General features: G+C 37.8%; 6 protein-coding genes and 1 pseudogene across 9 annotated transcripts; 5 read left to right on the forward strand and 2 right to left on the reverse strand.

The window, feature by feature from the left end:
- Window positions 1–2,093: 2,093 nt before the first annotated feature.
- Window positions 2,094–5,022, reverse strand: LOC18021366 (probable inactive receptor kinase At5g67200). Its single transcript, XM_006403985.2, has 2 exons — window positions 3,436–5,022; window positions 2,094–2,868 (listed from the first exon to the last, which is right to left on the reverse strand). Exons 1-2 carry the CDS (start codon window positions 4,919–4,921, stop codon window positions 2,294–2,296), a joined length of 2,061 nt encoding a protein of 686 aa, XP_006404048.1. The 5' UTR covers window positions 4,922–5,022; the 3' UTR covers window positions 2,094–2,293.
- Window positions 5,023–7,767: 2,745 nt separating this feature from the next.
- LOC18021367 (protein IRREGULAR XYLEM 15) lies at window positions 7,768–9,130 on the forward strand. Its single transcript, XM_006403986.2, has one exon. The coding sequence runs from the start codon at window positions 7,844–7,846 to the stop codon at window positions 8,819–8,821; it is 978 nt and encodes a 325-aa protein (XP_006404049.1). The 5' UTR covers window positions 7,768–7,843; the 3' UTR covers window positions 8,822–9,130.
- Window positions 9,131–9,487: 357 nt separating this feature from the next.
- On the forward strand, window positions 9,488–11,747 carry LOC18021368 (probable 2-oxoglutarate-dependent dioxygenase At3g50210). The gene is made up of 12 exons (XM_006403987.2): window positions 9,488–9,621; window positions 9,746–9,861; window positions 9,979–10,097; window positions 10,184–10,247; window positions 10,331–10,398; window positions 10,491–10,549; window positions 10,662–10,821; window positions 10,923–10,942; window positions 11,026–11,072; window positions 11,162–11,242; window positions 11,322–11,411; window positions 11,493–11,747. The coding sequence occupies exons 1-12, from the start codon at window positions 9,588–9,590 to the stop codon at window positions 11,631–11,633; spliced, it is 999 nt and encodes a 332-aa protein (XP_006404050.1). The 5' UTR covers window positions 9,488–9,587; the 3' UTR covers window positions 11,634–11,747.
- Window positions 11,748–14,794: 3,047 nt separating this feature from the next.
- Window positions 14,795–15,706, forward strand: LOC112087813 (glutathione S-transferase T3-like). Its single transcript, XM_024157822.1, has 2 exons — window positions 14,795–15,068; window positions 15,210–15,706. The coding sequence occupies exons 1-2, from the start codon at window positions 14,795–14,797 to the stop codon at window positions 15,704–15,706; spliced, it is 771 nt and encodes a 256-aa protein (XP_024013590.1).
- Window positions 15,707–16,704: 998 nt separating this feature from the next.
- Window positions 16,705–17,769, forward strand: LOC112087814 (annotated as a pseudogene).
- A 370-nt stretch (window positions 17,770–18,139) lies between these two features.
- LOC18021077 (UPF0481 protein At3g47200) lies at window positions 18,140–20,091 on the forward strand. The gene is made up of 3 exons (XM_006403988.1): window positions 18,140–18,816; window positions 18,907–19,442; window positions 19,667–20,091. Exons 1-3 carry the CDS (start codon window positions 18,140–18,142, stop codon window positions 20,089–20,091), a joined length of 1,638 nt encoding a protein of 545 aa, XP_006404051.1.
- A 938-nt stretch (window positions 20,092–21,029) lies between these two features.
- Window positions 21,030–25,021, reverse strand: LOC112087893. 4 transcript variants are annotated; one of them, XM_024158045.1, is made up of 3 exons: window positions 24,867–25,021; window positions 24,262–24,267; window positions 21,030–22,605 (listed from the first exon to the last, which is right to left on the reverse strand). In XM_024158045.1, the coding sequence occupies exon 3, from the start codon at window positions 22,248–22,250 to the stop codon at window positions 21,123–21,125; it is 1,128 nt and encodes a 375-aa protein (XP_024013813.1). In that variant the 5' UTR covers window positions 22,251–22,605; window positions 24,262–24,267; window positions 24,867–25,021; the 3' UTR covers window positions 21,030–21,122. The 4 variants fall into 4 exon arrangements, with proteins under 4 accessions (XP_024013813.1, XP_024013814.1, XP_024013817.1 ...); XM_024158046.1 differs by having other exon boundaries at window positions 21,030–22,608; XM_024158049.1 differs by having other exon boundaries at window positions 22,372–22,605.
- Between the last annotated feature and the right edge of the window lie 797 nt (window positions 25,022–25,818).

The raw sequence follows: 25,818 nt of genomic DNA on the forward strand, positions 1-25,818 counted from the left end.
TTTGACGTATCCTTTCTGTCATTAGATCTTCCTCGACCTCTTCCCCTGCCACCGGTTCTTCCTCCTCTGCCCCTGTTACCAAAGTTTTGATAAGATTGCGTGGATTGTGAGTCTGCGTTGGCTAACATCAGCTTTCCTTGTTCCTCTTGAGTATCTTCTTCATCCGCTACTCGCTCTTCATAGGCTTTTATACGGCCTATGATATCTTCAAAAGAGGTTGTGTTTAGATCCAACACTTGCTCCAAAGAGGCCACTATATGAATGTACTTCCTTCGGGGAAGACTTGAAAGAAATTTCTTGACTACTTTGGATTCTTCAATCTCGACTCCCAACGCAACTGATTTGGAGATCATCTCGGATAGCTTGCCCACGAAGTCATCAATTTTCTCATTATCCTTCATCTTAAGCCTATCGAATTCTGCCATGAGTGTCTGTAATCGCGCCTCCTTGACACGATCTGCTCCAAGATGTCGAGCCTTGATCGCTTCCCAAACATCTTTCGCCGAGTCCAGTTCTCCAACCTGTAGTATGAGGGTTTCGGGTATTGATTGAAAGATCAAGGCCACCGCCAAATCGTTCTTATCACCAACCATCTCACCCGATTCTATTATCTCCCATACTTTGTGTACTTTCAGCAGTACCTTCATGCGCATCGACCAAACCGTGTAATTGCATGAATTCAGCATTGGACACTTTATAGAGGACGAGCCCCCACCTTCTTTCATCTTCGACATCGGTGACGATGCTTCTCCTGAGTCTTCTGCCTTGCTCTCTGTTTTTCCGTCTGGACCCATCGGTTGTTATGATCGTTTCTTGTGCTCTGATACCAATTAAAGAAATTGAAAGCTTTGTGAGATCAAGATTAAGAAATAACTCTTCTTATTGCTTAAGAAAACTTCTCAAAAACTTAAGCCTCAATCCCATAAGCTTTACCACAACTTGGCAACTCCTTATATAGGTTTGATAACTCCAAATCTTAATAGAAATATTACATATTTAGCTAACTCCTAAATATGTCCTTTTTCCTTTTCCTATTATAACTCAATAGAAAAGGATAACCACAACTTGTTCCTCAAGTATTTCTAGAAGATTTCAAACTTATCTCAACATTCACCCCCTTAAGTTTGAAATCACTAGATGTCACTTCATGAACTCCAATTAGCTCCCTCATTTCTCGAAACTTCAATCTTCCTAGAGCCTTCGTTAGTATATCCGCTCGCTGCTCATTCCCCGGGATGTGTTGTACCTCAATTTGTTCGTTCTCAACACATTCACGAATGAAGTGGTACCTTTTATGGATGTGCTTACTGCGGCCATGGAAGACAGGATTCTTCGTGAGAGCTATAGCAGATTTGTTATCAACTCGAATCAATGTCTTTTTACACGATCTTCTAATAACTTCTCCAAGTAGTTCTTGCAACCATATCGCCTGTTTGGCAGCTTCAGTGGCAGCCATAAACTCGGCTTCACATAAGGATAACGCCACAGTTTCTTGTTTTTGTGAGCACCACGTAATAGGACCGTCATTCAAGTAGAACATATGTCCAGTGGTGCTTCTCCCATCATCAATGTCGACATTGTGTGAGCTATCGCTGAAGCCAACCAAATCCAACCTTGTATCTTTCTTAAACGCAATGCCAAGCGAGTAAGTGCCCTGCAAATATCTTAAAACTTGTTTCAGCGCAGCTCCATGAGATTCTTTTGGATCCTGCATGTATCGGCTGAGCACTCCAACAGAGTAAGAGAGATCAGGTCTAGTGTGAATCAAATATCTTAAACAGCCAATGATCTTTCTGTACTCCTTCGCCTCAATGCTTCGTTTTTCTTTTCCTTTTGACAGTTTTAGTCCAGGATCCATAGGAGTTTGACACGGATTACAATCCTTCATACCAGCTTCCTCTAGAATTCTTTTCGCATACCTTTCTTGTTTGAGTGTGATTCTTCCTTCACATTGAGTCACCTCGATACCTAGATAATAAGTTAAACATCCAAGATCACTCATCTCAAATGTCTTAGACATGTTTTGCTTGAAATCCGTGATGATCTTGCAACTTGATCCAGTAACCAATAAGTCATCTACTACAATGACGGAATATTCAAAACCACATGTCCGTGGTGCACGTTATCTTCACCGGCAAAAATCTATCTACGTCATCACATGGACGAGATTTTTCCAAAATTTCAAAAAACAAATATCACAAATTCCCCCTTCCCATCTTAAGAAAATTTACAATTTTAAGTAGACAAATATCCTCATTCTTCTCCGGTTTAACCCCTCAAAAACGCAAAAACACTACGAGTACTGGAACTTATCATTCTCTTCAGTCATTACCACACTCTCCTTTATATCCTGAATCATTTTGATCACTTCTCTCATCGTCGGCCTTTGCTCCGGCGATGTCACACGGCAAAGACAAGCCATTTCAGTCAGCATCTCAAGCCCATTTTCTTCATTTGACCTTTCCTCTTCTTGCCTCATTGCTCTTACCCAATCCAACATATCGTCTTCCGCCATAAACGGTTGCCTCGAAGCTGTTTTACCGGTCAGTAGCTCTAAGAGGAAGACTCCAAACGAGTATACATCGCATTTGGATGTGGGACTGTTTACTGTTGATTTCCTGATCTCTGGTGCTTTGTAGGAAGCCATGTCAGGGTCGCTGGGAGGGACAGAGGAGTCTGTCAAGACACTGAGACAGTAATCTGTGAGACAAGCTTCGAAGTCGTGACCGAGGAGGATGTTAGTGGACTTGAGATTCCCATGGAATTTTGCAGATGATTGGTGAATGTAATGTAGTGCTTGAGCTACATCTTCTGCTATCTTTAAACATGATGTCCAATGCAATGGCTTTGCCTTTGAAGTTCTTGCACCTGGATTTTTATGGAAAACATATTGAGATCATTCATAGTCATTTCAGAAACAAATAATGGAAATGAACAGAAAACAATGAGTGATGGATTGGAGCCTATATGTTTTCTTGTGTTAGGATTTTTGATTGGAGTTTATTTATACATACTTCCAATCATAGACGAGTAATTATGCAACACTCTCGAAAATAACTCCTAGATAAACACACATTCCTGACGAAATGACTGGAATTTTCACGTGAAAAAGAGCATAGAGATTCTGTCTTCTATCTACAGTTATTCGAAAAGGACAAAAATGACAAAAGATATTTTAATAATAAACTCCGCCATTGTCACTATGTGGTCAAGTCTAGAGTTACTTCATTGGTGATAAAGGTGTCTGCTTTATAACGAAGATTAAAAAGTCTCTATCAACTAATACCTCTCTTGTCACCTCTCAGTTCTGATATGATGGAGACCAACACAATAATTTAGTGATTAAAATCAACAACTCGGTGGTGACTCAGTGAGTACAGCTAAAACCCTAATAGAAGTAGAAATTGGAAAGAAATTAGAAAGATGAAGCGTTACCGTGAACAAGATTGAAGAGACTTCCATTAGGTTGGTAGTCGTAGATGACAAGTCTCTCTCCGTTTGACTGGAAATAAGCTTTAATCGGCACGAGATTCGGGTGCCTGAGCTTACCCACTATCTCCATGTGATTCTCGAACGCCAAATCGGAGGTAATCGCTGTTGTCGACGGAGCAAATCTCTTCACCGTCACGATCATTTGGTTATCCATCACCGCCTTATACGTCGTCCCTACCGATCCTCTCCCTAAAAGCTCCGCCGAAGCTTTCATCAGCTGGTCTAGTGTGTACATGGCTTCTCCCGATTCACCTCCTCCGTTATCGTCGCCGCAGAAAATCAGATCTCCACTTCTTGGGACTCTCTTCTGCGGCGGGTTTTGAGTTTTGGTTTCCTCTTCGCGCTTCTGAGATTTGAAATTTGAATTCGAGATTGGAACGGCATCGGTTGGTGGTTGCGTGAACGTATTGTCTCCTTTTCGATTCGGTTGAAACGTCACCACGTCATCGTCGTCTCTCCGTTTCTTCTTAACCAGCGAGAACACGACGAGGCAGAGACCGAGGACTATCAGCGACGCGAGGCCAATGGTGAAACCGAGCACCAACCATCCATTTTTGCCTTTTGTATTCGCTGATGAATCCACCGGCGCCGGAATAGTCATCGCTGCTTCACCGTTTTGCGCGGTCTGAGCCGTTTGCCCTCCCGGCGCTTGCGAGGAAGAAGATGATGACGTGGCGTTCGGTTTCGGAGAGTTGAAGAACATGGAAGAGCGTGAACCGCAGGATCTGTTGATTATCTCACCGCAGAGCCCAGGGTTTGACCAGAACGAGGACGCGTTGAATCGCGACAGAGTCGCCGTTACCGGAACCGCTCCAGTGAGATTGTTCCCGGAAACGTTAAACGACGTCATATACGGAAGATTCAGCCGCGGGAGCGTGTCACTGAGTCGGTTAAACTCGAGGTTTAAGGAACTGAGTCGACTCAGTACATTGATCTCAGACGGAATCGAACCGGTGAAGTTGTTGTTTGAGAGATCGAGCACGATTAACCGGCGAAGCGAGAGAATCGAAGGAGGGAGAGTACCGGAGAAACCGTTCCTGCTTAGGATTAGGGATTTGAGATTGACGAGTGGGGATAGATCAGGAATCGAACCAGAGAGCGAGTTATTCTCGAGGCTAAGAACTTGGAGCTGGTCAAGACGACTTAGAGTCTCCGGAGAGAAATTTCCCCGGAGTCCGACGCCGGCGAGAACGAGACGAACGACGCGATCCTGAGAGCACTCGACGCCGCGCCATTGACAGTAGTCGTAAGGCTCGGTGAGGGAGTATAAAAGCTTGTCGTCGAGATCAGCGGTGGATTTGAAGGAGAGTAGCGCAACGGCATCGGAAGGCAAGAAGGAGTTGAAGTAGTTCGCCGGCGGGAGAGGGTAGACGGCGGAGATACGGAGGAGAAGGAAGAGGAAGAGAAGAGAGTAAGGGAAGAGTGTCATTTTGTGTGTGGTTGTGTTACGGAGAAGAGCATCTGTCAGTTATTATTATTCGGAAAGGCTTTCAATATGTATGTAATCTTGTGCCACGCGTGTGTATATATATATTACGCAATACGCATGATTGGTTCATCTATTTTTTTTAATAATTTTACTGTGTTTTTCAAAACTTAAGCAAAATCAATTATCATTTTAGTTAATATCTTTTTTATTTATTGAAGTTGTTAAAAAAAATTAAACCCATTATTAAGAGAGATTGTTTTTTTCTTACAAAAGATGATATTGTTAAATAAGAGCCTGTGATTTAGTAATTAGTTTTAGAAGGTAAAATAATTATTTACGGAGTTGTTCATTGGCATTGGCAATTATAGACATTTTAATGGCACAACTCAAATATCCAATTGTTTATAAATTATTGTCAAAAACTTATGGTTTATAATCAAATATGGTTAGCTAGAAGAGATATCAAAAGCAAAATTTAAATGTTACATATGATCGAATGATGCTTGAGACGGACCATGCTCTGGTTTCAGATTTGAGAAATATATAGGATTTGACCAAGAACATCTTAGTTATTCTAAAAAGAAAAAACATATGATTTACAACGTATTATAAATAAAAATCTTCACATTTTAGTTTTTTACTATAACAGAGCACTACGTATTGTATTGTTACTTAGTTTTTTTCCCTTTCTAAATACAGCTTTTCTTATCAAATGCCATTTTAAATTTGCAGATAAAAACATGGGTTTGTCTATGAATTGGACTCAATAATTGAATTGCACGTAAAAATTTCCAAAGATTGAAAAACAATCGTCCTTTAATGGTATTTCAGGACCGTCATATGTTCATACCACATGATTTGTTGTTGTATTTGATTATTTGAATACAATAGATATATTAGCAGACGATAACAGAGATAATATAATGTACAAGTATTTAGCATCATAACTTGTTTTGCACACTATACCTAGCTACCAAAATGGATCTTCATTATAAATATTGCATTGGTACAAAGAAAAGGACATCGTACGTTCACATTCGTTCTCACTCGACGCATTATTATTATTATCTCCCAACAATCATACAAAATAATAAGGAATTCTAAATTATTATGCTATTACAGTAGTTGACTAGAACATGTAACTTAAAATATTTGTGTTAGTATTGCTGTTGTGTTTGCACTAGTGTTCAATCCCATATAATGCATATTGTCGATATATACAGAACACCATGTAAAGTTTAAAGCTTGTTCCAAAATTTATTTAGAACATTGTTTTTCATAATCGTGCAACTGTGCAAGTATTGCTTGAATTGCTTAGTAGTGCAACTGCCTATAATGGAACGCTCGACTTATAAACAAACAAATAAGACTGCGCATATGCCCTTCCTTTTACATGACTTTAATTACTCGAGTAGTCGAGTGAATAGAAGAACACAGAAGATTTCTACGACGACCAGAATTAAATAGTCTGATATTGCTTACATTACATGTTGGCGAAAAGCATCTCAAATGACAAAATCCAATATAGTTAACTATTTTTTCTCATTGGTACAACCACCTTAAATTTAGATCAGGCCCGGCTCAAAAATAGCAAAAACAATTATGGTCCATGTGCAATATTTGAAATATGGACCCTAATTACATGTATAATATATTTCTAAATTATTTTGGACCGTTAAATACACGAATTCTTTTGTTAGTTTATCAATGGTTCGGTGCAAATGCACTCCTCGCACATGCCTAGAAACGATCCTGATTTAGATACAAATTAGGTTAAGCTTGAGCACTGGAAGTGCCTCCTCTATACTTCAGATCACGAGCCTACGAAATATTTTTTCGTCATCACTTCCGTACTATGGAAATGTCTCAACTACGTGGGGTTGTGTCTTTTGTTTTCAAACTCGAGAGCTTTTCTGTCAAGCTGAGTTTTTCAAAAATTTATGATTAGTGTCATTTGCGAAACCTTCTTCTTTGTTAAGAGTTTCTCAACACATGTTGATACTTGATAGTCTCAGAGTGTTTCGATCTTAAACCCGAGTTACAAAAAGAATACACGCACTCACACATACACCTTTTTTTCAGTTCATTTGTAACTTGTGAAGTTGTAATATGTATGTTTTCAAACAAAATCCTCTAAGTATTTCAATGAACTTAATGTCCCAGTCCAACGGTGGCTAATAATCAAAGATTGCGTAAAATGTTTATATGTAATATTCTATTGCTTACATGTTTTGTGTGCGTGTTTTTATCTCGTAGTTTTGAGCTGTTTCCTTAAGAGCTAAACAAAAGCAATAGGAGACAGAGACTTTTGGTCTGTAATTAGATCTGGTGTCTCTCGCAATGACCAAAACTCTTACACCTTTACATACAACAACCTCACACACCCTCGTTATAAATGATAAAAAAATTTACTATTGCTTTGGAAAATATAGTTAGAAACTTGTTTTTGTTTTAAAAGAATTTTGTATTTGATCGAACCAATTAGCTAGAAATGTAATTAAATGTATTTTTTCTAGATTAAAATCTAAAATCATACCTTCCAAAAAATAATAATTCAATCATAATCAATGTTTTCACGTTTCTTACAAGAAAATCGATTATAAAACTGTTAAATTTGGGCTCGAAAAAGTATATGAATTAAAAAAAAAAAGAAAAACAAACTTCTCGAATGTTAATAAGAATTTATCATAATGTTATTTCATCTCTACTATGTCAGTACATTTTTTTTGTTGTTTTTCTGTTTTTGCTTATGGGTCACATTTCATGAAAACTACTCTGTACTCCACTTCCTATTAAATCAATCCCATATTTCTCCTAAAGAGAAATCTTAAACCATCTTGCAGGCTGCAACCGTCTTCCTCCTCTGAAAATCTTCAGAAGAAGAAAACAGAGGAAGTAGAAGAAGAAGAAGAAGCAAGAACAATGAAAAGCGGATCAGGGAACACGAACACAAAACTCATCCTTCTTCATCCATACATCCAAAAACAAACGAGCACAACTCGTTTATGGCTTCTCGCTTTTGTCTCTTTCTTCACCATCGTTTTCCTCCTCACTCTCCTCTACACTAGAGACACAATCCCTTCCAAAAACACCTCCGTAGCCGCCGCCGTAGCCGCCGTCGTAACATCCGCCGCAGGAACAACATCTCCGACGACGACATTATCCAACTCCAATAATCTACCCACAACCGCCATCAACGCATTACTTCACTACGCGTCAAGATCCAACGACAGTTTCCACATGTCCTACGGCGAGATGAAATCGATCTCCGACGTACTCCGCCGTTGCGCTCCGCCGTGTAATCTCCTCGTCTTCGGTCTCACACACGAGACTCTCCTCTGGAAATCGCTAAACCACAACGGACGCACGGTCTTCGTCGAAGAAAATCGATACTACGCTGCTTACTTCGAAGAGATCCACCCGGAGATCGACGTTTTCGATGTTCAGTACACGACGAAAGCTCACGAGGCCGGAGAGCTCGTGGCGGCGGCGAAAGAAGCGGTGGGAAACGAGTGTCGTCCCGTGCAGAATCTCCTCTTCTCCGATTGCAAATTAGGTCTAAACGATTTGCCGAACCACGTGTACGATGTGGATTGGGATGTGATCTTTGTGGACGGGCCACGTGGAGACGCTCACGAAGGACCGGGAAGGATGTCGTCGATTTTCACGGCGGCGGTTCTTGCTCGGAGTAAAAAAGGCGGGAATCCGAAGACTCATGTGTTCGTGCACGATTATTACAGAGACGTTGAGAGGCTTTGTGGAGATGAGTTCTTGTGCAGAGAGAATCTTGTCGAGTCTAACGACTTGCTTGCGCACTACGTTTTGGATAAAATGGATAAAAACAGCACGCGGTTTTGTAGTGATCGTAAGAAACGTTCTGTTTCTAATTCCTTGTCTTAGAAGTGACGAGAGACGTCATGCATTCCAAGTCCAACCAACAGCGGGTTTTGGAAAAGTTTGATTTTTTTTTTTCCTTTTTTCATGAATCTCGGATCTATCATCTATGTAAAGATTTAATTCTAAATTAAATCGATTTTCTATTCCCTCAGTCACATAGATTTGAAGTGAAATCCAAAGAGGGATATATGATAAAAAGAAAAGAAAGTTTGATCAATAAAATGTAATATTAACCAAGATATTGTAGTCCGGAGTCCCGTGGTTCTTTTCTAGTGGAAGATTCTATTTGAGATCAAGTCTCTTTATTCAAAATTATCACATTATTATTAACATTTTTTTTTTTGCCGAAAATTCAAATTACTAACAGCGCTAAAGCACATTTTGATGTGAATTGTGAGAAAAAAGGTTTCAGTGAAAGCAATGCAATTTGTCGTGTGATATTGACATATGGTTGATGTTTTTATCAAGAAGAGGATAGCAAAAAAATGAAGATCATATAAGATTAAGGTCGAAAACAAAGAAAAGGGAAACAAAACAGATTAGCGAATACAGGTTTTAGCAAAAAAAAAAAAAAAACATCGACTAACTTCAATTATTTTGTTGTATCGGATGTTGTAAGAACCTTTGGTTTCAGACAAAAGGTTACTTTGTTTAATACGTAAATGTTTTGGAAGAAAAAAAAGAGAAGTCGAATCTGGTCAAAAATTCTGAAGGAGAGAGAGAGAGAGAGTCAACGAAGACCGAGAGCTTCAACATCATCTTGCTCGAGATGGCAACGGACTTCAAAACCCTACCAGTTATCGGTAACTAACGAAACAAATTCTGTTACTTTCAGCCAATCTCACTCTCTGGTGAGGATTGATTCTGCTAACGAAACTAGATAAATCCTTGAAATTCTGCTCAAATTCGATGATGACGATGTTGCAGATATCTCTCCTCTATTGGTCAAATGTGATGATTCCGACATGGCGGAGGATGCCGGAGTTGTTGAGGTTGTCCGGCAACTGGATCGGGCTTGTCGGGAATCCGGATTCTTCTACGTGGTACCACAAATCGAGTTCAATTCGTTAGCTAGTGCTTTATAAGCTGAAATTGATTTCCTTTTTTTTGGAGGGTTTTTATATTCTCTGCTTTTTTCTTTATAAATTGGTGGAGAGTAGACAGGCCATGGAATTTCGGAGGATGTAATCAATAAAGTCAGAGAGATCACGCGTGAGTTCTTTAAGCTTCCTTACGAGGAGAAACTTAAGATCAAGATGACTCCAGCAGCTGGCTACAGGTTTGTTTGTTTTTATATACAAAACTGTTACTTTTTTTTCTCCAGAATCGGAATAATTTACCGTTGTTTCGATGTTCTTTGAACAGAGGATATCAGAGAATTGGGGAAAATGTTACCAAGGGAAAGCCAGACATGCACGAAGCCATTGATGTAAGAGTGTGTGTGTCCACTAGATGCACTAGCTATGTTTCCATGGGATTCTCCTGATGATTTTTTTGTTTTCTTAAGGACAGTGTTATAGAGAGTTTAAGCAGGGGAAGTATGGTGATGTAGGAAAAGCTATGGAAGGGCCAAACCAGTGGTAATCTATACTCGTTTACGTACTTGATTGTATTGTGTCGTCTTCTGAGTTCTGACCATTTCTCTCTTGTTTCTGTGGCGTTTTCTTTGAAGGCCAGAGAATCCCCAAGAGTTTAAAGAGTTGATGGAGGAGTATACTAAGCTCTGTACAGGTGTTTTATCTTTTTTCTGTTTTTTTGTTAAGTGTTTTATTTTCAAGAGTGTTGTTTCTCAGAAAAAGAAAAAAAGAAATCTTAGTTTGTAGTTTCATTTTCATGGTTTCAGATCTTTCTAGAAAGATTTTGAGGGGAATCTCTTTAGCACTTTGCGGAACACCTTATGAGTTTGAAGGAAAGATTGCTGGAGAGCCATTTTGGGTGATGCGTCTTATTGGATATCCAGGTGCTCCGTTCACAAATGGCCAGCCCGTAAATGATATCGGATGGTAACATCCTACTTACCCTTCTGTTTAGTACGATTCCTTATCTTGCTTATGAGCTCAAGCAACTCACCTTTTCCGAAATTACCATGCTGCTCTGGTTCCAGTGGAGCTCACACTGACTATGGTAATTATGTTTAAACTGATGTGAATTCAAGTTGAATTTCTGATTATAGTTTTTGTCTCAATGGGCAATACTGTTCTCTGCAGGCTTGTTAACTCTTGTAAATCAAGATGATGACAAAACTGCTCTTCAGGTAGTAGTAGTATGATAAACTTCCTCTGATTTCATGTTTGTGTGAAGAAAGAGTTATTGTCTCTCTAAAAGAGATTTAACTTTGAAAAGGTGAGAAACTTGGGCGGCGATTGGATATCAGCCATTCCCATCCCTGGATCATTTGTCTGCAACATCGGCGACATGTTAAAGGTTTTTGTTCTTCCTACTCTCACTTCTCTTTTCTTAAATATCCATTTTTGAGAATCTTTTTGGGGAATCAAATATGCAGATACTTTCAAACGGAGTATACGAATCCACACTTCATAGAGTGATCAACAACTCTCCTCAATACCGTGTCTGCGTTGCGTTCTTCTATGAGGTTTCTATATAGCTTGTTAACACTCGTTTGTGTTTTCCTCTGGTACTCGACATTCATGTATTTGAATCTTGTATGAAACAGACGAATTTCGACGCGGTAGTTGAGCCATTGGATATCTGTAAACAGAAGTACCCTTCAGGGGGAGGAACATCACAAGTTTTCAAAAGAGCTGTTTATGGAGAGCATCTGGTAAGCAAAGTACAGACCAACTTTGCAATGTAATGATGAAACAGAGATCTTTTTGTTTTTTTTTTTGGAAACAGAGATCTCTTCTCTCACCTTCAGGTTTGGCTTGTAAAACATAAATAAGGGCTTCTATATTACCTTTGTTGTTGATTTTCAGTTACCAAAATGTAATTTAACTTTCAGTTCAATTCGATTATGTGTGGAAAGAGAGAACCGAAGAAGGCAAAATAAGAGTTCGACACTAAACGTACACCTTGCTCGCCTTATTGAAAAGACAATTCGTGGTAGATAGTCTTCTTTTTTGGGCCGATGGCTTTATAACCTAGGCATATGTATTCAAAAATGCCTATACAGTAGTTAATTTTTTTTGTTTAAGTTAATTTATTCTTTCACCATGTAAATAACTACTATGAATTTGAAATTTCATCCAAAAAAATATATCTATCTTGACTATCCGGTTATGTCAAGAAGTCGTTTTGACCCAAAATATAGTTATCTATCTTAACTGTCCGGTGAAGTTAACCGTTATTATAGTCGTAAGTCAAAAAAATTAGAAGGTGTACCTTGAAACACAAGTAAGTCAATTACGCTTGGGCAGATTTTTCTTTCATTTATAATATTTGTGTTTTCATGTTTTTCAAAATTTTGTGTTTTCTACTATTAAAAATAAAACACTGACGTTGTAACATTCAAAAAGGTTGATTTGGTACTTGTACATATTTTAGATGAGGCAAAACTGCAAAAGTTCTCAGTGACTATGAGAAGTGAAGTTGAATAGAATGAAAAGTAACAGATCAAGAATGGGCATTGCCTAATATAATACTATCTGAACATAAACAAATTTTAAGAGATATTCTGATGACCACTTGTTTTGGATATATGTTCGTCGGGGCTGGCTTATTAGGTTCCCTATATTCGGACACTGGTTTGCATGTGAGCATGTCTGAACACAATTTTGGTTGTATCAGATGATGGAACTTCCCTATTATTGTGTCAACCCGTGTGCCTTCTGATTTGTTATCATTCTTGAATATACAATACAGTATTACACAAACTTATTGAGAATTTACACAAAAGATGGTGAATGTTATCATGTTGATAATATATTATACTATATTAATTTTATTGGAGCTTTAAAAAAAAAAAAAAAGAAGAATTAATTTATTGGAGTCGTATATACGGGAATGGTTAGGTCGTGCCATGCGCCGAGTTACCGATGTCTACGATTTTATTACTACGTTCTAACTGGATTTTTATGTAAGAGACTTTAACACGATGTATAACAATATATTAAAAATTCCGGGATGATATAAATAACACGGTATGCAATAACTATTGACATAATGACACTCGCGAGATGTAAACTTTTACTCTAATATTTTTCTCAATTAGTACATAAACAATGTTAATCACAGTTTAGGTGTGGTTGGCTCGAGAGAAATTTTAAACAAATGCTAAGGAATTATTAACTAGCTATTCCATTGACATATTAGGAAAAAAATAGAGTTTTCCTGATAAGAATTCGAAAATATTGTATATCGTGCTCAATTGTTGTCAATAATTTACTAGTGTTTTAATATCTCAGTCAATAAAATATACTATAACAGGAATTTATCATGAGACTTTAAGAATTTTTTGTAAGAGTTTGTAGAAGGAAAAAAAAATTACATATGATAGTAGAGGCATTATCCAATTCTCTTAGACTCATAGTTAATGAATATGTATGATTAGATTAGATGTCAGACTTAACGTGTGTAGGTAGTGCATAGATGTATAATGTATACTTTTTGTTGTTGACATTACAACATAAATGCGTTTGTATAAAATAAGCAACCAATCACAGACCATGTTTATCGGTCGTTTCTCAAGCGTTTCTCTTTAATTATTAGGCTTTTTTAAAAATCAAAAATGGGTTTAATTAAGTGGATCGATCCTTCTTTCGCGACTTAAAGGATCGTTTCTCTTGGTGTACGTGGCAGGGTTTAATTGGGTGTTGGATTGGAAAGAAAATTGTGAGCAAATTTTTTTTTTCCGCGACCATTCTTCTGTCGAGAGACTTTCTCGACATCTCCGTGGCCTTCTGAATCCTCCTCGCGTCTTCTCTGACTTCGTGGTGGTGTCGGCGGTTCTACTTCTTCTCCTCGAAGTCTCCGACGTATCCTCGTCCCAATCTCCTCTTGAACAGCGGCGGTGCTTCTTCATCTACTTCGAACCGAGTGGTGAAATCGGTTTGAAGAATCGGAGCTTACAAATCCTTGCATGGTAGGTATTTTCGTTATCAATCTTCTCCTTTATCTCTTACAAGTCTTATTTGCTCTAAACCCCTTTGGTAATCGATATAGATTTTGTTAATCGATTTGTGTTTAGGCTAAATCTTGTTTCAAAGTAGATTGAGTTGGAAATCTTGTTTCTGGGATTTGGCTAGACGTTTGTATTCGATTCTTAGATGCATATGATTTGGTTAAGCTGTTTTGATTTGGGGTAAGGTTTAGCGATATGGTTTGATATGATTTGAGATCATTTGGTTCGACTTAGAGAATGAAACTTCATAGACCTTGTTATTTTTGATCGATGGTTTTGTTGGTAGTGTAAACTTCTTAGAACTCATGTTTTGGTGTTTGTTTTTTAAGTTGGCTTAGGGTGCTAATCTTTTGTTGTTTGTTCCAAGCTTTGGTTGCAGGTTTGTCCTTGTTCTTCATTAAACAAAGAGGAGAGAGGGATCATTCAACCAATATGTAAGGTTAGTTCACTGGTATGGTTAGTTTAGCTTTGTAAAAGGGTTAGTGTAGCTTTGTATAGGTATTAGTGATTAGGCGTGTAATAAAGTGGTAGTAATAAATGGTTTAGGGGCTTTAGTTCGCTTTGTGTTGAATGCTGGTATGGTGATGAATGCTTTGTGTCATGTCGATATGGTTGTGTGTGTGTTGAATGCATTTGTGCTCTTTCTTCTCTTCTCTTGTTACCTTTTTTTGCATCTACTTCTTCTCATTTACTTAAACGAGTCATTGAACTCTGTTTTCCAATTGCCTTGTTATCTTTCTTCTCTTCTTGTTCTCATTCTTGTTCTCTTCCATCTCTTCTCAACCCTCTTGCATTGTTCTCTTTCTTTTCAACCCTCTTGCATTGTTCTCTTTCTTCTAAACCTGCTTCTCTTCTTTTTGTTCAACTCCTTCAACTCGTTCAACTTCATTCAGGATATGTCTTCATATCCCTTCAGTCATTCCTCTCATTTTGTTGAACTGTTGAACAATCAACAAGAGAGTGCAGCTTCTTACCCTTGTATGGCACTTGGATCATCACAGCCTCCATTCTTCTGCTCACAAACGCTCCATGGAGATGCAAGCTGCGGAGAAGACAAGGAGAAGGAAAGAACAGCAAGGAAGCAGTGGACGCCGAGTGATGACATTCTTCTCATAAGCTCCTGGCTCAATACCTCTAAAGATCCGGTGGTCTCCAACGAGCAGAAGAGTGGTACCTTTTGGAGTTGAATAGCAGAGTACTTTGCAAAGTCAAAGCCAGCAGGAAGTCAAAACCGAGAAGCCATTCAATGTAAGCAGCGGTGGCAGAAGATAAATGAAGCTGTTTGCAAATTCTCTGGTTGTTATGATGCAGCAACAAGGGAGAGAACTAGTGGCCAAAACGAGAATGATGTTCTCAAGATGGCACACGAGATATACTTCAATGATAATAAGAAGAAGTTTATTTTAGAGCACGCCTGGAAAGAGCTTCGTAACGATCAAAAATGGTGTGAGCAAAGAACTTCTAAAACTGGTGGAGGCTCTAAAAAACGTCGATGTGAAGATGGAGCTCCTTCGCCAAACTCATTCGCAGAGCCAGATGAACCTGAACCCGTTTTGAGGCCTCCTGGTGTAAAGGCAGCAAAAGCCAAAGGGAAGAAGTTTGTGCTTGATGCCAATGCTGTGGGTCATTTCCAAGATATGTGGAGCATAAAAGAGAAGGAGTTTGACAGAAAAGAGAAGGAGATGGACAGAAAAGAGAGACTCTCAAAGATGTCATTACTTAACAGTTTAATCGCCAAGAAAGAGCCCCTCACTGAGTTTGAAGAAGCCCTGAAGCAAAAGCTGACCATTGAGCTGTTGAATATTTAGTGTGAACTGTGTGTTATGTTCTATTGACCTGTTTCATGTTTTAGTTTCAAGTTTTATTGTTATCAGTTTCATGTTTTAATTTCATCTTCTGTTGTTTTCTGAACTTTGTTAAAGGTTGTCTTCTGTTGTAGTCTGAACTTTGTTTTAGTCCGATATTTGTCTTTGATGTTCTATGTTGTCATGTCGCATTTATGATATGGTAGTTTTACCATAATGTTGTATCAAAATGAAACAGACTTCTCTTTAATGCATCTAGTTGAATTCTATTAATGATATATGTTGTAGTTGGTGTATAGCTTTTAAGAAGTGGTGCCTTTAGTTGTATTAATGGTAATGAGTGATCTGACCAAATTCTTCTTGCCTTTTGTTATTTTTTTGTTTTCACTTGCCCGAGACTTGGAGGATGGATACGCCACTTTAATATACCATCGTATCAGGCTTTGAAGACACCAGTCTCCTCGTGACATGAAGAGCCAAAAGAGAGAACACAGACATGACATTATCACGTTGATACTACTTTCCTCGTGACATGAAGAAACAAGAATATGGGACCTGTTAAAGTTGTTTTATTGTGCTTGATGTATCGACTTTTGTAAAATAGCAGAAACAAAAAAATAAAGTGAACAATATTTTCGCCTATAAGTTTGGCAAACGATTTCAATTCAAACAAACACATTATTTCTTCTCTCTACCTTTGCAACTTCTTCCAATCTTCTTTTTCCCAAACACCCTTTCTTCACCGAAATCATCTTTCATTAATGGCTTCATCATCTTCCAACAATAATTTAGATGAAGCGTTTGATGAATACTTCCATCAAGCTTTTGATTATGTTTATGAGCAAACTTATGAAAACCTTGTTAGTGGGTATGGTGAGCAACAAGAGACAAGGAATCCAAGGAAGAAAAGATCTTACATTGAAAGAAATCGTGAAGAGAGCCACAACCGTTTGTGGAATGATTACTTCATAGAAAATGCGACATATCCCGCAAATCTATTCCGCCGACGGTTTAGAATGAACAAACCATTGTTCTTGCAAATTGTAGAACGTCTGTCCAATGAACATCCTTATTTTCAACAGAGACTTGATGCTGCCGGAAGACCAGGTCTCTCTGCACTTCAGAAGTGTACAGCCGCAATTCGCCTCTTGGCATACGGCACTGCTTTTGATACTGTCGATGAATACCTTCGTCTCGGTTCAACTACGGCTCGTAAATGTTTGGAACATTTTGTTGAAGGTATAATTAATTTCTATGGAGATGAGTACTTAAGAAGACCCACACCGGAGGATCTTCGAAGACTACTTGCTGTTGGAGAGAGCAGAGGATTTCCTGGGATGATAGGCAGCATCGATTGTATGCATTGGGAGTGGAAGAATTGTCCCACCGCATGGAAAGGGCAATTTTCTCGTGGTCATGGCAAGCCCACCATCGTTTTAGAAGCCGTAGCCTCATATGATCTGTGGATATGGCATGCGTTTTTTGGACCTCCAGGTACTTTAAACGATATAAATGTTCTAGATCGGTCCCCTGTCTTTGATGATATCATACAAGGTAAAGCTCCGAAAGTTACTTTTTCTGTCAACGGAACGACATACAATTTGGCTTACTATCTAACAGATGGTATTTATCCGAATTGGGCCGCATTTGTCAAATCCATTAACCTTCCTCAGGGTCAGAAAGCAACATTATTTGCTGAACGTCAAGAGGGGTTCTGAACAGATGTGGAGCGTGCTTTTGGAGTTCTGCAAGCTCGATTTGCCATTATTAAAAATCCGGCTCTTAGTTGGGATAAAGAAAAAATTGGAAAAGTTATGAGGGCTTGTATCATTCTCCATAACATGATAGTAGAGGACGAACGTGACGGATACCAGTTTAATGTTGCTGAATTCCAACAAGAAGAAGGAGAAGGAAATGCACAGGTGGATCAAGAATACTCTACAGACATGCATTCAAATATCGCTGAGATGTTCAATAATCGGAAAAGAGTTCGGGATATACAAATTCATCACCAATTGAAAGCAGATTTGGTTGAGCATATATGACAACAATTTGAAGATCATTAAGTTGCTAACTAAGTTTTATTGTTAAATTTGGGTTATTTCAAATAATAAGAATATTCTGCTAAGTTTTTGTTGTTTTTTTAATTCTGATTATTAATATCTTAAGTTTGTGTTATTGTCAAAATAATAATGTAAGTTTCTAAATAATACATTTTTATTAAAAATAATAATTTAAAGAAACTCATTTTAGTTTCTCCAATATACAACAAAATAACATAAGTTAATTTCTTTCTCTTAACTTTAATAATAGAATAATGAAAGAGAAACCCATCTGAATTTCTCAAAGCTTTTTGGCTTTAAATCTGTTGTTACATCTTTGCCTTTGACTTTTTGTCTCACTCACAATCTCCTGAAAAAGCTTCAACCAACAAAAATGGCCATACCTACTCGACCACCGCCACCACCTCCACCGCCACCGCCACCCCCACCGCCACCACCACCCTCGCCACCACTACCACCGACACCACCACCACCACCGCCATCTCTACCATTTGGGCCTAATCTTTCTGTACCCGATATCATCATAAGAAGAAGAAGAAGAAGAAATTATAAACCACTACGGATGTTGAGCTGGTACTTGCTCACCCTAATGATGCGTAAAAAACTCCAAACCCAAATCCAAAAACCGGAAGAGACACAAGAGGAGTGGGTGATTTGGATCAAAGACAAGATGGAACAAGTACTTAGAGAGGACGCCACAACTAGTTGGGACAAGCTCTGTATCTACAGAGTTCCACATTACCTTCAAGAGAATGACAACAAGTCCTACTTCCCTCAGACAGTCTCGCTTGGTCCATACCACCATGGACATGAACGTCTCTTGCCCATGGACCGTCACAAGTGGCGTGCAGTCAATATGGTCATGGCACGCACCAAGCACAACATCGAAATATATATTGATGCCATGAAAGAGCTTGAGGAAAAGGCTCGTGCTTGTTACGAGGGTATTATTGATTTGAACAGTAACAAGTTCACACAAATGCTGGTTCTTGATGGCTGTTTTGTTCTTGAGCTCTTTAGAGGAGCCAATGAAGGGTTCTTGAAACTCGGGTAAGCCTGATTAAATTTTTGAACTAAAGTTACTAAACCGGTTTGATATTTCATATTATCTTTTTGATCTTTGTTGGTGGTGTTGTGTAGATACGGTCGTAACGATCCGGTCTTCGCAATGCGAGGATCAATGCATTCAATTCAACGTGATATGATAATGATGGAAAATCAACTTCCTCTATTCGTACTCAACCGGTTATTAGAGTTACAACTTGGTCCACATAACCAAACCGGTTTAGTTGCGCAATTAGCAATTCGGTTCTTCAACCCGCTAATGCCAACCGATAAGCCATTAAACAAAACCGACCAGGTACAACCTGAGAACTCGCTAGAAAACGATAAGTTCTTTAACCCAATTTCTGACAAGGATACAGAAGAGTTGCATTGTCTGGATGTTTTCCGTCGAAGCTTGCTTCGGCCTAGTATGAAACCGGAGCCGAGGATATCACGAAACCGGTGGTCATGGAAAACGCGTGTGGCGGATAAACGCCAACAACAACTGATACATTGCGTGACAGAGCTAAGAGAGGCCGGTATTAGATTCAAGAGAAGAAAAACCGACCGGTTTTGGGATATTAGGTTCAAAAACGGTTATTTGGAGATACCCAAACTACTTATCCATGATGGTAAGTTCACATTTTTCGTTTATTCTTTCTTATTTTATACAAAGGTTAGCAAAACCAAATTATTTATTTCATATATATTGGATTTTTCAATTTTTCTCCACAAGCTACTAAAGTAAATAATTTGTCATTTATTCCCTATTTGACCAATTCGGAATGATATAAGCAAATTGTACACTTTTCTTAAACTTACAAAACATCCATATGGTCTCTGGTATTTTTTGAAGGTACCAAGTCTCTCTTCTCGAATCTAATAGCTTTTGAACAATGCCATATCGACTCAAGCAACGACATAACATCCTACATAATCTTCATGGACAATCTAATAGATTCTGCCGAAGATGTTAGCTATTTGCACTACTGTGGTATCATCGAGCACTGGCTAGGAAATGATTCTGAAGTTGCGGATTTGTTCAACCGACTATGTCAAGAAGTGGCTTTCGACCTCCAAGATAGTTATTTATCAGAATTGTCGAATAAGGTTGACCGTAACTATAACCGAAAGTGGAATTCTATGAAAGCGATCTTGAAACACAAGTATTTCAACAATCCTTGGGCATATTTCTCTTTCTTTGCTGCAGTTCTTTTGTTGATTCTCACAGTATTTCAGAGTTTCTTTACTGCTTTTCCTTATTTTAAACCACCATCTTAATTTTATTTAATATTCCAAAGTTTCTATAATTTCATTCAACTTGGAAATTGGAATGTTTGTAACTTCTTAACTCTATCCTTTTATTGTATTCCAATTCCATATATTAGGTATTGATTTTCGCTTACTTTCTGAAGTCATATATCAAAAGTAGATTGAGCAATTTTCAGGTTTTGGTTTCACCTATATTTTTATTTAAGTGTGGCCCTAGGTTGTGTTGTTCATAATTAACGCCTCTTAATCTGCTTGCTAGATGATTTCACTAGATTTTCTGATTCGACTAATCTATTTCTAAAAATCCGTCACTGATTTGGCGTTGAGAGATGTGTGAAAATGGTGCGACCATATTTCTAGATCTATATAATATGTGAATTCAGATAATAGCTTTGAAGTGTGAATATATATACAGATATACTATATGTTTACATAAGGTGCTACTAGTTCATTATAAACATGAGTTCCATAAATAAGAAGCTATGTACTACGTTGATGTCAAAAAAAGGAAAAAAAATTCTATGTACTACGTACCATTATGGGGAAGAGCAAACCTAGTCCTTGGAGTGCCACAATTGGCGCACGCTAAGAGCATGTGCATTAGAGGGACTATTAGAAAGTTGCTTAGCATTAATATAATATTATTTTTGAGTTTAAGGATAATTAAGCAACTTTTATCATCAAATGTTGCATTAAAGGGATTGTAAGAAAGTTGCTTAGCAATAAAAAATTAATATTTTTTTTGCAAAAATTATTAACTTAATCTTTAATTTAAACATTCATTACATATTAAACAAGATTATAGAACAGTACATGAAATTATTAAAATTCAAAATACAGATATTTGAAATGTAAAACTTGTAGTTCTACTCTTGAGAATTGCCAAATTTGTTCCATATATTTTCAACTAGGTCTTTCTTCAAGCGTTCATGTATTTGTGGATCACGGATTTGATTTCGTATCCCGATAAGATTTCCGATGTTTGACGATGTCTCTGTAGAGTACTCATTGTCTACTTGTGAAGTTCTGCTTGACTCTCCTTATTGGAATTCTTCTATGTTATATTGAGTGTACCCATTCCGTTCATTTTCTACTATCATATTATGCAATATGATAGATGCACGCATAATATTGCCAATCTTTTCCTTATCCCAGAAAAGAGCTGGATTTCTTACAATTTCAAAACGAGCTTGTAGAACTCCAAAAGCACGCTCGACATCTTTTCGGGTAGATTCTTGGGTAGTGGCAAATAATGATGTTTTATCATCTTGAGGCAGTGGAATAGTTGGTATAAAAGCTGCCCATTTGGGATAAATACCGTCGGTGAGGTAGTATCCCATCTTATACTTGTGTCCGTTAACCCAGTATTGAACTTTAGGAGCTCGACCTTGTAAAATGTCATCAAATACAGGTGAACGTTCTAGTACGTTAATATCGTTTAGGGTACCTAGAGGTCCAAAAAAAGCGTGACATATCCAAAGATCTTGTGATGCTACCGCCTCTAAGACAATTGTCGGTTTTCCAGAACCTCGTGTATATTGCCCTTTCCAAGCGGTAGGGCAATTTTTCCACTCCCAATGCATGCAATCTATGCTTCCCATCATCCCGGGAAATCCCCGTCTCTCTCCATCGTTGAGTAATCGTTGAAGATCTGCGGGCGTGGGTCTTCTTAGGTACTCATCTCCGAACAATTGAATTATTCCTTCAGTGAAATTTTTCAAGCATAACAGTGCAGTACTTGCACCTAGACGGAGATATTCATCAACTGCATCAGCCGGACAACCATATGCCATCATACGAATTGCTGCCGTACATTTTTGTAGTCCGGATAGACCAAACCTTCCATGAGCGTTTCTTCTTTGTTGAAAGTACGGAATTTCATTTGATAGGCGATCGACAATGTGCATGAACAATTCCTTGTTCATTCGGAAACGACGTCGAAAAACATGTGGCGGATATGTTGAACCTTCAGAGAAATAGTCATTCCATAGGCGGTGGTGGCCTTGCTCGCGTTCTCGTTCTATATATGCACGTTTTTTCCTCTTCTGCGTCGTTGCGGTTTGATGATCTAACATTGCGTAAAACATATTATCAAATGCTTGTTCACAAACTTCATCAACCGCTTCATCAAATGAATCATCAGAATCATTGTTGGAAGATGAAGCCATATTTTTTAGAGAAGAGAGGAATTTTTTTAGAGAAGATGGACAAAATATTCAGAGAAAATGGGTATTTTTATTGGTTGATGAGTAAACTATGTTGACGTTTACAGCTATAAATAGAGAAGAGTAAATGACAACCACCACATATAACTTGTGGATTACAAAAAAGATAAGAGTTTACAACCACCACATATAACTTGTTGTGTACAAAAAAATGACAAAACATTACATTCCAAAACTTATAACTCGTGGTTTACAATAACTATACGAAAAGGAACGGTCTTCAAGCTCCCTTTGATCGTCCTTGTAGGTCCATTTCTCAGAGCAAAAGCTACGGTCTTCAAGCTCCCACCATTCATACCTGCTTTATTAATAAGAAGAATGTACCAAAAACTTGCATAATTGTATACATTGACAAAAAAAGACTAAAGGGTCATACACCAACTACATTTTAAGATAAGCAACATAAAAACTACATTTTAAGTTAAGCGACATAAAAACTACATAGCCGATTCATTTTAAGTTAAGCAACATACTACATTGACATCAAATACAAACACAAAAACTACATAGCCGATTCATGGGTCATACACCAACTACATCAATAATTCATTAATAAACTTAGTCTTCAATGCTTCTTCTCTCTCTGTTAATGGTCCGGTTTTAAGGAGAAGAGTGTTAAGCAGTTTTTTGTTAGTGATCTTATCCTTCATGGCAAGGTCTCTATCCTTGAGATCCCACAATGTTTGTAGCTTCTTCATATCAACTTCTCCTTCTTTGTTGGAAGATGCCACTCCCTTCTTCTTTGCAGCCTTGGCCGCCTTAACCCCTTGTGGCCGTTTCTCCATATTGCTTCCTTCGAAGCCTTCTTCTACATCAAGGCTTTGGGTTTGTGAGCTTTCAGAATGAGCTGTAGTTGCATCGACATTCCTTCTTTTTGGCTTTCCACCTTCTTTAGCAGCAGAAACAGAGCACCACTTTTGGTCATGTCTGAGTTCTCGCCATGCATGTTCAAGGTTGAACTTGAACATGTGATCATTGTAGAAGATGTGGTGAGCTGCCTTCATCACATCGTTCTCATTTTGTCCACTACTTTGCTGCTTCAAAGCTGTTTCATAACAAGCTACAAACTTACAAACGTGGTCATTAATACGCTGCCACCTATGTTTGAGCTGACCAGCCTCTCTATCTTGTTCATTCGCCATCTTCTTAGAGTTGTTGAAACTTTCTGTTATCCTTTTCCAAAAAGCACCAGCTTTTTGTTCATTGCTGATGATTGGGTCTTTGGAGGTGTTGAGCCATGCACTTATCAGTACAACATTTTCTACAGGTGACCACTTCCTCCTCTCTTTTCGTTCTTCAGCTGCAGGACTCGGGTCAGGGAAGAGTTGGGTTGAAAAAATTGGGACTTGAGATGAACCAGGGTCTATACTCTGCGAAAAACAGAGTGTGTGTTCCTCTTGCCTTGTTAAGAGGTTCACAAAACCCTGTGAGCTACCGTTTGGGTTCATAGAATCCATGTGTTTTTGTAAGACAAGTGTTTAGAATAGAAGAGTTAGATTTAGGAAGTTTGTGAAAGAGGAAAGACAAACGTTTGAGTTTGAACAAAAGTTTGTGAAGAGAAGAGTTATTTTAGAAGATAAGTGTTTAAGAAGTTTTAGAGTTTGTGCTGTTTTTTAGAACAAGCGAGTTCTATATTTGAAAGAGAGTTGAAAGACTTAGTGTTTGTGATGTTTTTTAAGAGTTTGGTACATTTAATAAGCAGCTTTAATGAAAGCTACTACTTGTTAGCTTAATAGTTAATTTTTGAGATGTTTGATGTGATTTTGAGACAGCTTTTAAATCACTAAATGTTTCTTAAAATTAAGCAACACCTTACTAAACCATTACTCCTCACCTAATAGACAACTACCACCATTTACACTCAATGCTAACTATGCGATCATATACAAAGAAAGCAACTATCAACCCTAAACAAGATGCTAACTACAAGTTTGTTGGTTTGAAGAAGACTTACCTTGGGCTGTGTTTAGAAGGAAGTAACATCAGCATCAAGAATCCCTAGTGCTCTCTCTCCATTTACACTCGCAAAAAAAATTCACAACAACAATAACCGATCATAAAAAAAAATTCACAACAACAACATCATTAACAATAACATGATATAAATGCAAACACCTATCATATACAGCATTAACCGATCATAAACATCAGTAACCAAAGAATTACAACTCCAAATTATCTTCACCGATTACAAAAAACCGATAATATACTTGAATCCAATTGAATCATCAAACTCACATGATATATATGGATACACTAAACAAAACCTATCATATACATCACCAACCGATCATAAACATCAGTAACAAAAGAATTTAAACTCAAAAATACTTCACCGAAATACAAAGAACCGATCATATACTTCAGTTCACAACATACAGTCTATATGTTCATGTAAACGCTTTCAAACAACAATATTCAGGAGTATTATTAACTGAGATTAGTCAAATTTCATTCAACACAAAAACCCCCAATTTTTTCCCCAATTCAAAACCCTAATTTCGAAAACAACCTAACAAACACGCATAAAACACAACGAATCCTACAAAAACGACTAACCTTCGCCCTTCGATGATCCAATCCGCCGGAAAACAGTCGAAACCGCCGTCGATTTGCTCCGAGAAGAATTCGCAATCAATCGCCATCGAAATCGCCTACAGAGAGCTCTCGGGTGTTTTTTTTTCTCGCAAAATGTCAAACCCTCGGATTTTTTTCGCCCCACACGCGAGAACTCATTTTTTTTTCTTTTATCCTATTAAAAATTGACACGTCGCACAAGGGCTTTATTATGGCTCGGCCCTTAAATTGCTTAGCTATGGGTCGATCCATGATTTTTTGGGCTCCCTTTCTAATTTTTTAACACAAAATAATGTTATGCAACCCACTAAAATTTGGGTTAGGGCCGCTAATGCTCATGCTCTAAGTAAAGTCCTGAAACGTACGAAGCAAGGCATTGAACTATATTAACCTTTTAGCCAGAAAAAAGGCAGTATTATACAGACAACTAGTTTAAACGATATTCATTCTTTCTAAATTAATAATCGTATGAAAATATTTTCGATTACTATTTTAGAAAATAGCATCTCCTGGTCCTGGCTGTTTGTATTTTTAACAGTAAAAAGGATAGTAAGATAGTGTTTTATATTTAAAGTGAGCAATTTCTCAATTTCTAATGTGAAATCGACAACTATATTAAACAAGAAGAAAACTATTACTAATGGTTATCTATTTTTAATAATAGTATGTTAGTCATTACATATTAATTCATATTCTAATTATGTAGTTAACTACATTCACACTTACAAACATATATGTTTCTATTAAGTTACGAAATTATACTGTTTTTCGTGGAACAACTGTAGAAAGAAAAAATTATTGTATTCTTGTTGGTGTTAATTTATGATTGAAACTTCATTGACTTTTTGAAAATATTTTATTAAAACCAAACTTTTTTGGCAAAATTATCTTTTAAAATTACTCTAAATTTACGTTAATCATAGGGAAAGTCAGA

Source organism: Eutrema salsugineum, unplaced genomic scaffold (assembly GCF_000478725.1).
Source record: "Eutrema salsugineum unplaced genomic scaffold, Eutsalg1_0 scaffold_16, whole genome shotgun sequence".
Lineage (NCBI taxonomy): Eukaryota > Viridiplantae > Streptophyta > Magnoliopsida > Brassicales > Brassicaceae > Eutrema > Eutrema salsugineum.

Coding starts and splice junctions, on each gene's coding strand:
- LOC18021366 (XM_006403985.2), bottom strand. CDS start 4,921: ATGACACTCTTCCCTTACTCTCTTCTCTTCCTCTTCCTTCTCCTCCGT. Junction 2,869..3,435: donor TCTCTTCAATCTTGTTCACG/GTAACGCTTCAT, acceptor ATAAAAATCCAG/GTGCAAGAACTTCAAAGGCA.
- LOC18021367 (XM_006403986.2), top strand. CDS start 7,844: ATGAAAAGCGGATCAGGGAACACGAACACAAAACTCATCCTTCTTCAT.
- LOC18021368 (XM_006403987.2), top strand. CDS start 9,588: ATGGCAACGGACTTCAAAACCCTACCAGTTATCG. Junction 10,943..11,025: donor TGGAGCTCACACTGACTATG/GTAATTATGTTT, acceptor TGTTCTCTGCAG/GCTTGTTAACTCTTGTAAAT. Junction 11,412..11,492: donor GCGTTGCGTTCTTCTATGAG/GTTTCTATATAG, acceptor TGTATGAAACAG/ACGAATTTCGACGCGGTAGT.
- LOC112087813 (XM_024157822.1), top strand. CDS start 14,795: ATGTCTTCATATCCCTTCAGTCATTCCTCTCATTTTGTTGAACTGTTG. Junction 15,069..15,209: donor CTCCAACGAGCAGAAGAGTG/GTACCTTTTGGA, acceptor GTTATGATGCAG/CAACAAGGGAGAGAACTAGT.
- LOC18021077 (XM_006403988.1), top strand. CDS start 18,140: ATGGCCATACCTACTCGACCACCGCCACCACCTCCACCGCCACCGCCA. Junction 18,817..18,906: donor GAAGGGTTCTTGAAACTCGG/GTAAGCCTGATT, acceptor GGTGTTGTGTAG/ATACGGTCGTAACGATCCGG. Junction 19,443..19,666: donor CAAACTACTTATCCATGATG/GTAAGTTCACAT, acceptor TATTTTTTGAAG/GTACCAAGTCTCTCTTCTCG.
- LOC112087893 (XM_024158045.1), bottom strand. CDS start 22,250: ATGGCTTCATCTTCCAACAATGATTCTGATGATTCATTTGATGAAGCG.